The following is a 16,161-nucleotide window of genomic DNA, read 5'->3' as shown; positions in this document are numbered from 1 at the left end:
TTCTAATACTTAAAGTACATTTGCAGTGAGTTATAGCAGGTTTAGCAGCAGGTGAGGGTCAGTGTCGAATATCAAATATGCCCGCGTTCTCCTTTATTAAAGGGCTGGAAGTTATCCGAGAGAATATTTGTTTATGTTTTAGATGCATTAACAGGCAGCTTCAAGGCCTCTGTGACTTCTTTGTGTCTCTCTCACCGACTGTGTCCAGGCCAGATTGCAATCGCTTCTCTGTTGTGTTTTGTTGCTTTGAGTGAGGCAGTAAGTGGCTGTATCACTGACAACTGTTTACCTTATTCAAGTCCATGAGCTGTGACAAAAACATTGCCTGTGCGTGGGCGAGAGAGAAGAGAGAGAGAGAGAGAGAGAGAGAGAGAGACTGGTGCTTTTGTTCTCGTCTAAACTTTCAGGAGACCTTTGTGGAAAAAGTATTTTGTAAACTTTGTGTATTTAATAGAACTTTATAATCCCGAACCTGCTCCTGAGTCCTGTCTACAAAACATGAATTCACTTCGGCACGGAGGATGTTCCAGCTTGTTTCCATGGCATCGACCATTTCTTTGATAGCTGTCAATTTTCGCCTCTGACACGTGTGACACTCATGTAATGCAAATCTAAGACTGTGTGATATCCTGCCATCCTTCCCCCATCTGCGTGTTTGGAGCGACATCACCGATCAGACAAATGGGTTGTAATGATTGTGAGTTTTGGGGGATAATTGTTCATCATCCCAAATATTTTTTCTGGGACAGACAGCAAAGGTACTTCAGCCCTCATGTGACTCTCCAGGAATTGATTCATTGACAAAAAAATGGAGATTTTTTACTTTTCAGATTACTGCTTTTTGCAGGCACTTTTAAATGAGCTTTTTTTCCCAGTTCATTTAGCACACAAAGGTCATAGGTCACAATATGTTTTTGCCCTGGTTGCCATAGCACCAGACAACAAAATAACCAGAGACTGATCTGCAAGAATGAGATGATCAATTACTATTTTAATGACACTAGTAGCCTATCTTTAACCAGTGTTCTTTTAAATTCTGTACACATGGGGAGCGAACACTAACAGTGCAATATGATCAAATACATTTTATACATCAAGTTACAATGGTGTTGTATCCTAACTAGTTAAAGCTCCGCTCCCCTGCTTGTTTGTACTCTTTGATGTTTGAGCTTCATTGTGCAGAATCTGACACTTAGAAAGCTGTTTCATGTGTTTCATTTTGCTCATATGTTAAATCTACAGTATGCAAAGTAATTGAACTTTTTCCACACAGACACATTTTTATTCAAAGCAGAGTATTTTAATATTTCTTAAAACAGGTCAGCATCCATCCAACTGCCCCTGTATACAACACATTACTGTAATTCAGGGACCCCCTTTAGGAGCCGCCAAAGCTTCACAGGGGGTCATGAGGCCCTCTTGGTTTTAAGGAGAATAAGAAAACTTAGAAGTAGGCCTCTATATCAGCATTTTATTGATTTCTGTGAAGAAAAGTAATTGAAAATGTTATTTTTACATTATTATAATTATTATTATTAGATTCACAGAGCCTTCACTCTCTGATAAACATCGTCCTGCATTAAAAAAGTTGAAACAACCAAAGAGTTAATAGAACAATGAAAAGAAAACACTGAATTTGTCAAAAAAAAGAAGCCTATTAAGTATGTTTGACTGTTAAAATGAGAAAAAAAATACATAATACAGACAGAGAGAACTAATCTCTGATCAGTATTCACAGGACATAATCTGCTCCAAATGCATCCAAATCTGTAGTTTTACCCAAACTTCCACAAACACAGCACACACAGCAGGTTCACATCGACCCCCTGACTTCTGTTTGTAACGTTGGCAGTGACCCTCCCCGTGGTTGGACCCCTAGCGCCATGTGTCTGTACTACACCCCCCATACTCCGACAAGCACTGCCCCCTGTGAAATTCCTGACTGCCAGGGTGATTCCTCCGGTTACCAAGGGCTGCTTCCTACTGTAGCCTACCGTGTGCTCTGGGGGCAAACTATTTTATAACCTCTGGATAAATTATCAACCACGCGGAATGATATCTCCGCCGACAAAGGGTGAGTTATGTTTTAATAAGGCAGGAGAGGTAGTGTCGGTCATATGTATTCTGCAGATGTTAGTGTGCGGGCTCAGTAGTGTGTGAGGCTCTGCCTGACAGCCTTTAATGTCCTGTTTGGATTCGTTAAGCCTGCTCAAATGTACCGTCTGTTACCTTTTATTGTTTATACTCACAGGACAAAAGGCTGTTGTTGGAGGCTGAATGTGTGTGTGTGTGTTTTTTTAAGGAAAGACTTGGGAACACGCCCTTACTGTCTTTTCCTACCTGTATGAAAGGGAATGCTTTCAACTTCATTTGAATGCCCTCAAACTGCGGTCAGACCGACGCACAGCTCCACACCGGGGAAGTTAACCGTATTTGTTACATTTCCGCCACAGTTTGGAGTTTGTTACATTGTCCTCTCGGTCAAATGTGTGTTTTTTGTAGCGGCTCTGACAACCGGAAAGTCACAGAGCCAGTGTGTGAGGGGCTACTAAAAAGTCAACTATGTTACATACGGTTGACTTGATCCGCATTACCCCGGCTGGTGCATCGCAGCTCAGCTGTAACTGTAACCTGCGGCGGCAGAGTTGACGCGGACGGATACACGGTAGCAGCCCTAGACCCTGAAAACAACCAGCAAGCTCCACAAAAAAACATTACACCCGGTTGAAGCAAATGGTTTTTCAAGTAGTCGCATAAATATGCTGCTGAGGTGAGGGAGAGCACAGAGGTTGGAGTGGGGGCTTCCGAGGCCACGGTGAAACCAGGGAATTTCCTGCCTCTTGGTCCGCCAGCGTATTGGGTCACACAGGTAGGAGCTGGGCGGGTAAACCTGCCCTGGAGCCTCAGCACACAGATGAGTGATAAAGTGTATTTCTACTCCTGTAGCACTACTTTAATCTGTGCTTAAATCCCCCCTTCCCCGTGTGGTTGGCTGCCTCAACCACAGTTCAGCCCAGCAGCTTATTTCCTGAGGGATTTTTTAAAAAAAAACATGTATTATAAACTAGTTGCCGCCATTTAATATTGGTCAGAAATACTGAGCAGGTGCTCCTGTAGCACAGGGGTGGTGGTGACGTCTGATTAATAACTTAATAATAACCATGATTTGATTGATCAGAAACTTAATTTAAATCATTGTACATAATGAAATCAACCACATAGGCTTGTGTTGTGTTAATGAACTATTTTCCTTAAAGATGAATCAGCTCATTATCTTCATAATTAATTATTTGTTACAGCAATAAAGTTTATGTCCAACTAACCAACTGACCAAGCCCTATATTGTTATATAAAACTGAGAAAAGAAGAACATCCTCACATTTGAGAAGCACATTTTTGACATTCCTCCTTGATAAATAATCATTTAGTTAATTATAGTCATTTAACTTGTGCCAGGAAGACAGGAAAAGTTATATCAGTTTCTCTTTAAACATATTTTTAACTGATGATTAAGTTATTTACAATTAAATCCATTCTAAAGTGCTGAAATGTTACAAATAAACAATAATTTGGACATTTTTTCCTCCTTTACAGCGCTTTACAGTCTATTTTCAGGCATTCAGATGCAAGTATGAGATATAGTGTCCATATGTTGTTGCTGTGTAGCAGACGAGTGACACCAAGCCGACACATATCAGAGCGAAAACTGCGGTAACATGACAGTGTGAGAGCACAGACCCACACTCAATGACGACTGTATCTTCCTCCTCATAAATAATGCAAAACCTTCATTATCATGAAGTCTTGTATGTTCTAGACGAGATTAACATTTGAGAGTTGTGTGATTCCTTTCAGTCCCATGAAAGTGGTTCTGGTTTGTGAGACAGCTGCAGAGAGAATATTGATAGCAACCATGACACCTGTCGAGATCTTGGATGTGTGCTTGAAAACTACATGGGAGTGTTGCTTGCAGAGCTCACTACGTATATATGTATGTTAATAGCAGTTAAAAGCATTTAAATGTACAGCTTCCATTCGTCGTTGGACTTCTTGGCTTTTGGTTTGTTTTCACTGCTGTATTAGGCGGGAAAAGTCGAGAAAATGTACTCTCTTGAGAGGAAACGGGCAATATGTCAGTGTCATTTCTTTCCAGCTGTCTGTTAACTCTTGGGTTTTTCAGTCCAGCTATGAGCGTGTTCTCGTGACATGCAACATCATGCAACGGCACCATGAGTGGAATATTTAATATGACATGAGATGAAATGGTGATACCACTGGGGAGGTAGCAAACATAAAATGTGACCACACATTACAGAAGAGTATAAGAAGCTGTAGAAACAATCATTTCCAAATATTAAAAGTAGGGCTATAAATAAGTAACCAGTGGACCAATCAGCGTCCTTTGAGGAAGCACTGGCAGCTACGGGGTGTTGCCACTGTACTCCCGGCTTTGGAAAGCCTATATGGTATATGGTTTGTTGATCTGATTGGTTGAAGTTCGCTCTTGATAGACGGTCACAGACAGATAGCTCATCCAATCAACTGCAGAGTATTTTTTTTTAGGTGTCTGCCCTTTTCCACACAGTCTCTAGCGATGGCTTCCCAGATGCAGTCAGGTTAAACAAATAAGAGAGTCTGTCAAACAAATCAATGGCAACTACAGTAAGTCTTCAGTTAATTCAATTCAGTTTACTTCAGTTATATTTCAGAGTGTAAAACTCACTGCACTGTCAGGTTTCCTCTTGGAAAAGACAAACTGCATTTAATCTGCAGATATATTCATCATTTGGCTGTTTTGTCTAATAATATGTAACGCAGATGTGTTTTATGGCAGAAAATCGACTAAACATTGTGTAGAAAGCGGCAAAGCTGTTTAATTTGATTCGCTGAGCCGCATGTGTTTTGATCCAGTGTGACTCACACTTTCTGAACCAATAAACATCCATAATTACTCTAGAACTCATAGAAAAAAAGCACTCCTGTAACTTCCCTGAGAGACGTTTTTTTCAGTAGTGAACTTAATCCAGTGAAAGTTGTCAGTACATTTGTGGGTACACTGTAAACAGCTACTGTTAATAGCTAATTCAACATACTTTAAATGGTGCCACTTTGCCAAGATAGTTAGGGAGAAGGGGGCAGTTGTCTCAATTGTGTCTGACGGTATCAGACTTAGAAAAGCCCCTGGTTTATAACAACTAGATAACCTCACTCCAGATAATGCAATAATCAACAGCTGATTTATTCTCTGACCACTCAGGATCAGCTCATTGTGGTTGCCTAGTAACTCCAGCACAGAAAAAAATGCAACAGGTAAAGGCCAACAATGTGAATGAAGAATAAGGTTTGGAGTCAGCGTGGAGCAGATGGAAGCTGATAGCAGTGTGTAATTACCACTGCACAGAAGGTGCATGTTAATGATCACTTCAGTCAATAACAATCAGATTCTAATAAGCCAATCTCTCTCTGAAGGCTAAACAGAGACTCTGGAGTCGAGTCTGCTGTTGTTTCTCCATACAGGATACTGACACCTGGGAATGTTGATTGGATTCCACAGAACTAATGGCCCCTCATTTGCTCAGTCATGGACGGCAACACAAGCGAGCATGTGACTGGGCCAGACTTCCACAGCGACTTTGTTTTCATGTCCCGGCACGTCTCGTGACCGCGGCGGTCACAGAGCTACCTTCTCTGGAGCCCGGAGTGAAGTCATTACACCGTGCACGAGCCGGTTGTCTCTTATTGTGGTTCGAGGAGAGACGTGTTAGCTTGGCGATAATAGAGGCAGAGCTACGAGGGCGTCATGGTTACGGCGGGATGGAGGAGGCGATAAGGAGAGGTGTCAGTGAGTCAGACGAATGAGCTGCATGCTGATGGCTGGAAGTTACACAGCCGGCTTATTTCCTCATTGTGAATGACAGAAGCAGATATGTTTAACAGATTTATGTCAAAAGTCCAGTCAAATCCCACAGCCTGGTTATCCAGAATAAGTCATTTCGTAATTATGTGTTAATCCCCAATTTTGCACGTAAAACCATCATCTCATGTTGGAGAGTTTACACAGAGTGAACACAGGTCAAATAGCCATTAGCTCCAAATACTGATGGGCTTTTAATAGCATCTTTTACACAAACTGGCGTCACTCCAAGACCACGTGTTGTCTACAAATTCAGTCCTGATGATTGATATGGATAATTTTTTTTTTCCGAAGGAGAGAAAACTGTTGTTCCCTCGAGCGGATCAGTGTAAAAACTATTGTTGGAATAGTGCAGGAATCAAAGACGTGCCATGAAAGGCTGTGGGATTTCAGGATTAATCACTGCTAAGTGTGAATGAGCTACGGGGGGGGGGCTTTCCACTTCTACTCTTCAAAAAGGAAGAATGGATGAATGGCTTGCCTGAAAGGAGGTTTTGGATGAAAACATAACGGACCATCTTATCTGCTTCATTAGATGCTTAATTTGCCTCTTTACTCTGGGAAACTGGAAGTACTCCTTCTACTCCTACTCGTACTGTAAGTGTGTCCTCAGCGGTTGGGGTCGGTCTGCGGGGACAGCGGCGCGGTGGTGACCTCAGACTGTGTGACTGCAGCAGGTTCACGACGGCAGACTGACTTTACTGAATATTTGTGTGTTACGGGGTCAGTTTCCCCGTCTGAAAGGTCAGTCTTATTAAATTACTCTTAATCAGCTCGAGCTGCAGCTGTAACGAGTGAGTGTTGTCTACAATTAGATGGGTTTTTTTAATAAGTACTCCTGTGTTTGCCTGTTCAGTTCGGTCGCTTGGGGCTGATGTGAAAGCTGTCCAGTGAACTCTGGTGTGGACTAAACGATGGTAGCAATATATCTGCAATGGGTTAAAATCCTACATCATTGTACTAACACTGAAAAACAAAAGACACTGAAATCAATATAGGAGGAATGAACTTTGTTGTGTTTTGGTATTTTGTCCTGTATTTTGTATAATTGAACCTGAAACAGTTTTAATAGCTCGATTCCTCCAGTAATGGAAAAGAGAGCTGAACACCATGTCAGCAGAACAGCAGTGCTGCACCCTGCTTCCCCTAGAAGCCCCGTTTGTTTGAAACTACACTGACCATGTTGAACTCTGAGAATAACGATGTTTGAGATGTAACACTACATTCTGGCATAATCAGGGTGTCAAAGTGTCGGTATTTTCACGTGTTCACTGATAATCGAATCTGACCAAGCGGGGAGTTTGATACTTTCATTGGACGTGATGTGAAAGGTGCAGCCGAGCAGCACTGATTTGTTTACGCCGGCTGACAGCAGATGTCTCGTGGCTGCAGTGTAACTTCGCTCCAGCTCGGAGAGGAAAGTATTTTCTTGGGCTGTTTACGCGAGGTTGTTTGTTTATGTTCCCAGGTTAGGCCGCTGGATGTTGACTCTGTCGCTGTTCCTCAAGTCTACGCTCAGGTTGTTACACCTGTTAGCTTGTGTGTATTTTTTATTTATTTTCATTCCTCAGTGTGGTTTTTTAGGGGAATTTGAGTCCCGCACTTCTCATTTCTTCTCCAGATTAAAATTAAAACGCCCAGGTGTCGGGTTACTTAGAGGAATTTTGGCATAGGATTGGCACACAGAAGTTTTTCCTGAACAATGATTCATGTTTTCACAAAGTGGATAAAATGGCCTTGTGAGAGAATATTCCCTTCATGCTTGAGCGCTGTGATAATTTTGCTCTTCCTCCTCTCCTGCTCCTCGCTGCCAGTGTTCGCCAGGACAAACAGACAAGCCGGCAGCTCAGCGGGGGTCTTGGATTACTGCGAAGAATCTGCCAGGGCTCCCCTCCCTGCCAGCGTGGGGGGATTCCTGTTTCAGCTTCGGACTCTCTCTATCCCTCTCTCTCTCTCTCTCTCTCTCTGCGAACTCGGAGTGGTTCCGCTTACCAATTTTTTGTCTGGCGTGGCAAAGACAGAAAACACATGTGTGAACACCCGCATATCCTGTTTCCCTTCGATATAGACCTCAGAGCCAGGCCTCTCGCTGGGTGCGGGACTGTAAAGTACAGTCTGCTCAGCGGGAAGCATCTGAAACGGTGGGAGATGATGTGTGGAGACACTAAGTCCCGCCTTATGTGAGGAAAGACACTGAAGCAGGAAATAATCGATGAGCTTTTAACCTCGCTGCTGTCTTTACTCGTGGCTGCGCTCTGACTGAACCTGGACCACGCACTCATTTAACCCTATTAATCCCTCATTTAGCCACGTGCCCTTGCTTTTAAGAGGATTAAAACAGGTGATGGAAATGCCTCTGTGATTGTGTCCAGCTAGCTTAGAGGCCATTATTCGATCAGTAAATGCCTGCAGTAGAGTGTTCCCTGGCAATGTCCGTCCTGGTATGGGGTCCTTTAAACCAGGGTTCTCAAACCACCGGACCCAGGGAGCCAAGAGTAAAATTAGACCTTTTTATTTTTCCTTTAACAACATTTTGCAGGGCTCTAACTTACCTTCATTTTGTTACCTTTGGACAAAGCCAGGCTAGCTGTTTCCCCCGTTTCCAGTCATTATGCTAAGCTAAGCTAAGCAAACCAACTGCTGGCTGTAGCTTTATATTTAGCACACAAACAGAAACACATGTATCAAAATAGCTAATTTATTTGAAAAAAACATGAAGAACAACATATCCAGTGGACCCCAGTTACTATATAGTTTATATTAAAGTATGAATTAAAAGAACTGAAGCATTTTTACATCAGAGAGGATTAAATAGTTACTCTTGATAACAAAGGCTTTTTTTGGAAATCCCTGGTTCAATTGAAGTATTGAGTGGGATCAATGTGCAGCTGGCGGTGAGACTTTGGTGAACCAGTTCAGGGAGGATTTGTCACCATGTGAGGATGATTCAGACATTTAAAAATGATTTGCAGAAGGAGCATATCCAAATGTGCAGTTGCGCAACCTTCAAAGCATTTTCAGGAGTCTGTGACAGTCACGCAAGCATGCATACACACACACACACACACACACACACACACACACACACACACACACACACACACACACACACACACACACGTACACACACAGTCACTCACAGATGTGCCGACACCACACTCCTCAGAACTGGGTCATACTAGATGTTTTGTGGCACAGTGTATTTTTGGATGTGTTTCCCTCTGAGTGGCAGATAAGGACTGCAGTTTATGCACTTCATCTGTCTAAGTGACTCCTTTTCCTGGAGTTGTGAACGCAGAAAAGCAGCGACGTCTTGTGAGCGAGACACTTTGCTCAGTTTCTCACCACCTTTAAGGCGACTGGAGTCATAAATCAGTCATAAATCTTTGTGTGTGTGTGTGTGTGTGTGTGTGTGTGTGTGTGTGTGTGTGTGTGTGTGTGTGCTTGAAGCCTGGCCTGAGAGTTTCAGGGCAGGTTTCGATCGGGGGGGCGTGCTGCAGCTTCAGATTATGTCAGGACAAAGCATAAAAGAGGCGATAGGAAGGCGTTTGAAGCACTCTGGGTGATACAGATATTAGAAATAAAAAATGTGTTCATACTTCACCTAGAATACCGCTGATAGAAAACTTTAACCCCCAAACTCAGTGTCAGTTAGCTGCAAAGTGTTGTTTGAGAGAGCTCTCTGGTTAATATCCGCTCCGATTTAATATTAGCTCCGCTCCATACGGGGTTCCTGGCTGTTTAATGCCAAGTGTAGGCGGGTTGGCTCAAAGTGCACACGTACAGAGCACTGAGTGTTATCTGAGCATACTTTTGATTGAAGTCTTTTTGAGTTAAGTTTTAACTACCTGTGTATTTCACTATTGACATTTTTCATCTCTCCCACAGCTGTCAGAGAAGCCGTGTGTGTGTGTGTGTGTGTGTGTGTGTGTGTGTGTGTGTGTGTGTGTGTGTGTGTGTGTGTGTGTGTTTCACAAGTGTGTTTACAGCATGCCTCAAGCTACCCATGACTCACTTTTCTCTTTCTCACTCCCTTTGTGCAGGCACTCAAATATGTGCTTTTAATCGGACTCTTTTGAGCCAGATTTATCTCACTCAAACACTTCCATCTTTGCTCGCTCGCTCTGACCACACCAAATCAAGTGCACTCAATAACCCCCCCCCCATCATCCACTGTTTTCCCTTAATGCAGTGTAAAAAGCCTCCACCTGCTCAGGGACTGGACATTGATGGAATTAGTGTGTGTGTGTTTTGACTGTGTGTTTGGTTTTACAAACTGTTTCATGCTTGAGTTGGGTTTTACTGCATGTTGCTCCTCTCGGGGAAACAATGCAGCTTGATTTTACTGGAAATTATTTCATGTAGCTCCAATCACCCAACGCAGTTTCCCCCGTTATTAAGTGCTTTGGATAAAAGCATCTATCCAGCTGGAGAATCTTAAAAACGTGAGTAAGAAGTATTGCTGGATGCATTTAGTTTCAGGTATGCATCCACAGAAGTTTCTTTTGTTTATTATGTTGATGGGTGGTGTCGAGTTGTGGTGTCACCAGATAGGAATGCTGCACAGACGGACATAAATAATGATTGTTTTCATTAACTATTCATTTAATAGTTACTTACTGAGCCCACAGTGACATTGTACAGTTTCTTAGTTCCCCAACCAAGGCTGTTGTTTCCACTGGGGGTGAGGCGGACATGTCCCCCTCACTTTTACAGTTTGATTTACTCTTAAAATCTCTCTGAACAGCCTCTTCTGACTAAAAATGACATCTCTATTTTCTGACATTGTACAGCCCAAACGATTAATAGATAAAACAAAGCTAATAGCCCTAAACAATTTATCTTTTGGTTACATACAGAGTGATATAGTAGTTGAAGATGTAATGTATTCATGTACACTATATGTATGTAGCAGCCTGAAGAAGCATGGATGAGCCTCGACAGTGAGCTGCTTAGGATTAAAAAACTACTCGCCCTCATCTGCGTGTTTGAAAATACCTAAAACATTTATTCTATTTTGATTTACAGCTGACAGAATGAAGTTGAAGTCTTAAAATCTTATGCATGCTTTATATTTTCAGTTTTATTAGATGTAAATATAACATTATCTCAGTCCCAGTTGTAAACAGATAGATGGATAAAGTGCACTTACAAGGGTAATAGCACCAACAGCAGTGTCTAATATGAAGGTGCTGCTCTAGTGGCAGCCTGCTGCAGCAGCTTGTGTTTCTATCAATGAAACTAGATTGATTTATTTATTTGTGTTTTATTTAATAGTGACAGATACAGTAAACATAGACAAGCTGAGATCCGATGCTAGTATCATGGTGTTTATAGCGGATGCTGGTTTGCAACACCTGTCCCTAGAAGGGCTTCAAACAGGAAAGTAAAAGAGTAAACGGACAGAAAAAGCTGTCTGAGCAGAAGATGTTTTAGAAAATTGAACTTTCCACTTTCCCTCTTGAGGCTGCTCTGATGGATCTGCTGCAGCTCTTCAGTATCATTGTGTATTTGCAGAGAGGCTGAGGGGCAAGTCCATTTAAACATTTAAAGACAGGCTTTACATAGTGAAAATGAAGACAACCTGCAAAGCTTATGATCTTGTATTTACCTAAAATGCGCCAATGATATAATTTCCAGAGATGGTGCATTAATAATACAAAATGTAAGCCACATTTCAAATTCTTCTAGTGTGTTATTTGCTAGCTGGCTATAAGTGAAACTCAGTCATTCTAAAAACTGTAAATCAATGAAACTCTTTTTTTCATTTTATTAGTTGTATCCAACCCTCTTAAATAATGCCTCCTGGGGTTTTATAGACGTCACGTAACGCTTCACTGAAAAACGTCATCATTTTCAGATGAAGCACGTCCAGCCACAGGCCATTCTCTGACTAACATCCTCTGAGCATTGCTGCTGTGACGGGTTGTAATGAAAACTTTACATGCAATACACTGATACTTTAAACTGCTTGTTAAAAGTAATGACTTGTAGGTAAAACGAAGACAATGTTTGGAGTATTTCTGTGGATTCCTTCTTATTTTAGTTTGCCATCGCGACTTCCTGAGACTGGCAACACCTCCGTCTTATTGAAGTTCTCTTGTGAAAAGGCAGCTTTTATCTCCACCACGCTCTCGCTGTGCTCCTCGTCTCAAAGCTTGTCAGTGTCGGGCTTAAATTGTTTGCAGTGTGTCAGAGATTTAGGCCTCTGAACAACAGTTGTCAGCCGTATGGGAATAAGAGCAAATTGCTGTTTCACAGTAGCAGTGTTCCTTTTATCTGGAACGCTCAGCTGTAACGTAACCCCCTGAGAGCTGCCTATAACGTGGTGTTGTCACTGCGGGTTTGTAGCGAGAACATACTGATTGTAATGCAGCAGCAGATAAACGCAGGCACAGCCCAATATTTCTGCATTAAGGGCTGCTAACACATACTAAAGGATAGAAATAGCTAAAAAGGCCTTTAATGATTGATTCTTTATTATTCTTTGTTCCACTTCAGACACTCTCCTCCTGTCCCTAACAGTCAAATGTGGGCATGTTTCCCAGACATTTCACATTTTGAATTCAAATTTCCTGTCTGCCGCCCCCCCCCAGGTTGATGTTTCCTCACCGGGCACCCCCAGGGTCGCTTTCAAGCCTGACTGCCGACAGCTCACCACCTCTGTCAGCCTCTTGAGCGAGCCGATTGATCGCCTCCAGCTCAACAACACCGCGTCCACCAGCGGTCCAGACGAGCAGCCTCTGTGTTGCCCCCCCCATCACCCGAGGCCCAGCTGCCTGGGCAGGACTGCATCACCATGGACACAGAGTCCACCTACTCGGGCTACTCCTACTACTCTGGACGCTCCCGGGGATCCCACAGGCATGGGTAAGACTAAATCATGCTTTGCCATTCATTCCTTTTAAAGAGGTCAGGAGCAGGTCTCCTTTTTTTAGAAAACACCTAGATTCCTCATATTTGAATGAAACTGTAAAATATTACCACGGTGGAAAATGTAGATTGCCTTCAAATTTTAGGTACTTAATGAGGAGGAGTTGTCAAATATTAATATAAATATAAGAGCATATTGAATATTAATTCTAAATCTAAGGTATTAATTAAACCTGCGGCCAAGTTTCAGTGGTTATGTTGGTCGTCTTCTTCCAGTATGTGAGTGTATATACTAATTTCAGTTATTTCAACTTTTCTATTTCGGTATTTATCACACTAAAATACCCATGAGCCTCGGCCACAGTTGCTAGAGAAGAAAACAGTCAGGCATGAATCAGAGCAAATTCAAAACATTTTGTTGTTGAATAAAACAAAATACAGCTGCGCCACAGTTACTTAATTCAATCACAACTGACCCAGAATCCAAAAGTGAACTGTTTTATGCTGCAGATTCAGATAAAATCAGTGCAGTTTTAAGCTGTGCGATTCAGTGTTTCTTGCTGAAATGCACCTTGGGAGTTGTACCTTGGACTTTGATATTTTTTAAAAGCAGTTGTCAATCTTTTGTACAGATGATTCAACCAGGAGAGTTTCATGTCCCTGCAAGCCGAGTGCTCCAGCTGTCACGTAACACTGTCTGTGGGAAAAATGAATGGGAACTTAAATAGCTCGTCCCACTTGACAACTCTATAAAGTCAAAAAAATGCTGGATGAAAAGAGTTTTTTTTGGACCCACAGAAAAAACACATGATTGACAGAATCTATTACAACTTTATTCCCTTTCTCATCCCTGTATTTCTGCGCCCTCAACCTTTTTCAATACCACCCTCCGTCCACCTCCCTGACCCCACCTCTCGTGTATCTCTGTCTTCCTCTCTCTGGCCTGTCATGTGTGGAGCCCCACAGCTTGTGTAGTCGCATTAGTCTGTCAGCGGTGAAATGGCTGCGGTTGACAGGCCCTCAGGAAGGCAGCGGGAGACAGGTGCTGAAGAGGCCCGACTGACTGATGGCTCAGCGGATACGTTGAGAGCCTGAGAGGAGATGAGAGGAGGAGGCTCTTGTTCCACAACAGCCCCTCCCTTGTCGCTGACGGGCCCCCTCCTGCTTTTTTCACCATATATCTCTCTCGGTTTCTCGCCGCCGCTCCCACTCTCGCCGCCACCTGTTGCCATTTGAGGGACTTTGTGTCTCGCGTCGTCGGCCCACTTTCTGTCACCGTCTCGTTCCCCTTCACGCTGTACCATTCTCGCTCTTTATCTCTTTCTTCTCCTCATGGTTCCCATTTTTTCGCTCCCATGTGTTCGCTGTGATATGAATGCAGCAGCTGCCCCCCTTTTCTTGTTCGTTCTTGACCTCTCCTCTGCATCTCCCCCCTCCACCTCCCCCCTCCCTCTTTAATGGATTCCTGGCTACTCTCTGAGGATGGATAGGCGCAGGCGTATCACTTGTTCCCCTCTCGCTCGCATTCCCCGGGGCAGGAATGTGCCCTTGTAGCTCAAAGTTACGGCGGAGCAAAAGTGGTCTCACTTTGTTGGAGTCAAAGATGAGGGGAGAGGTCGGAAAAGTCTGGAAAATGAACAGTGGTGGTGGGAGCTCCTATCCCCCGCTTCTTTAGTGTTGCTGCTGCCTTTTCAAGTGAGTGACAGCAAATTGGAAAGGAGCATATGGGCATCCCCGCCAAGCGCCTTTTCCACTCCTCTGCTCCTCCGCTCCTGCCATGACTGTGCCAAAGCCACCGGCTGGCCTCTAATTTGATATTCAAAAAAAAAAAGAAATTGTTGCCTTTGAAAGCCCTTGCTGTCGCCGTGTGAAGGTAATCTTTCTGCGCCGGGGGGTGCCACGCATGAGGCAGTTCTGGATCACTGTTGTCTAATTACACTGATGCCGGGAACAGATGCAGACACGTGGGAGTGTGTTTGCTCCTTGTGTGCATGCAAATAATCACATACACAGTATTTGTATGTATGCATATTTGTGAGTCAGTCTTAAACACAATTAGTCAGAATATAATAGAAGAATGGAATGAGATTGGCTTAGGTTTTCACTAACAGACGGTGCAGGGTTTTTGGAGTACTTTCCTCTCATAGCTGGCTTTTTGCCCCCCTCCTGTGTCAAACAATCTTCCACTGGTGTCCAAGATGCTTCCACCAAAAGTTCCCCTGGCTCTGCAGCGATGGCAGAATGGCAGCTCCGTCCGAGGACATGACTCCCTGCCAAAAAAGCTGACACAAAACAAGTCGGTGACACCGATTTCTTTATTTGTGCACTTTTTATTCCCTTCTGACAAGTTTCAGTTGCACTAGAGCAAAACACTAGTGCCCAAGAGAGCAGTCTTTTCAATAAATGTGGGTATTAAAGTGATGTCCATGCATTTTTTGTACTTAGCCAGGATCCAGAGCGGCACAATTAACTGTGAGGGAAGGGCGTTAATATGATTTTCACGCCTTGGTCGTAATATTCCATTACCACTTGGAAGTGGAAAGAGGCTGCTATGTTATTTTGTGTGGTTTTTTTCTCCTTTATAGTGCTCCCCATAATCATTGACTGCGTAAATGAGAAGAATTTGGACAATCAATTGTGATTTTTATTGTGTAATAAATGAAAATGTACATCATGCCAATATTTTATACTAGTTTTAACCATGCTAACCACATTTAGGAGCCATGGGAGTTTGGTATTAAGCCACTTTAGTTCAGTTTTTCTCTCGAAAGTTCCCCAAAGCTCGTCTCCTTCACTCTGTCAGTTCCGAGTGTTTAAATTATTATAAAATTGCAAATCTCATATTAGCAGCTGCTCATGTGGAAAATTGGTTCTTTTGATTGGTATAACTCCAATTATAGGCCAGCACGCAGCATACACATGGGACCGAGTGAGTAATTCAAACTAATTCATTCACAGTTATAAAACCATTTGGGGGTTTCCTGGATGATTCTCCAGGACGTTTTATATAGATTTTATATAGATTTGTTACTTTACAGGCTTAATTAGTCTGAATACTGTGATAATAAAATGTTAAGATGGTAGCTTAGTACTAGCTCCTGAAAACCTGTGTTTACAGAAAAACACACACTCTGAATACTGATAAAAATTGACAAAGTTGTGTGATCTCACTGCACTGTCACTCAAATAAATCTTATTATATCTCTTATTGTAAATACTAATATACTTAAAATATACCAGCCCTGGTAGCTGAAGGACTTGGGGGGTCTTTTTCTGTATCTTTTTCCCAATCCGACATTCACACCCACTACACTCTGTGATTGGCTTGCTGTGCGGAGGTGAGAGAGGAGCCAGGGTTTGAACCTCTTTCTCTC

At 42.8% G+C, this 16,161-nt stretch overlaps 1 protein-coding gene across 3 annotated transcripts in view; it reads left to right on the top strand.

The window, feature by feature from the left end:
* The first annotated feature begins 1,913 nt into the window (after positions 1 to 1,913).
* Positions 1,914 to 16,161, top strand: part of LOC127378757 (vang-like protein 1) — a 51,277-nt gene continuing 37,029 nt past the window's right edge. For 2 of the 3 annotated variants that reach the window (XM_051428012.1, XM_051428009.1), the window contains exons 1-2: positions 1,914 to 2,074; positions 12,511 to 12,784. In XM_051428012.1, coding sequence (XP_051283972.1) covers positions 12,714 to 12,784 — 71 coding nt within the window. In that variant the 5' untranslated portion in view covers positions 1,914 to 2,074; positions 12,511 to 12,713. Of the gene's footprint in view, positions 2,075 to 2,373; positions 2,870 to 12,510; positions 12,785 to 16,161 lie in introns of those variants that run through there. The other variant, XM_051428010.1, reaches the window with a different exon arrangement.

Source organism: Dicentrarchus labrax, unplaced genomic scaffold (genome assembly GCF_905237075.1).
Source record: "Dicentrarchus labrax unplaced genomic scaffold, dlabrax2021, whole genome shotgun sequence".
NCBI classification, from domain to species: Eukaryota; Metazoa; Chordata; class Actinopteri; family Moronidae; genus Dicentrarchus; species Dicentrarchus labrax.
This window is presented reverse-complemented; position numbering and strand designations above follow the sequence as displayed.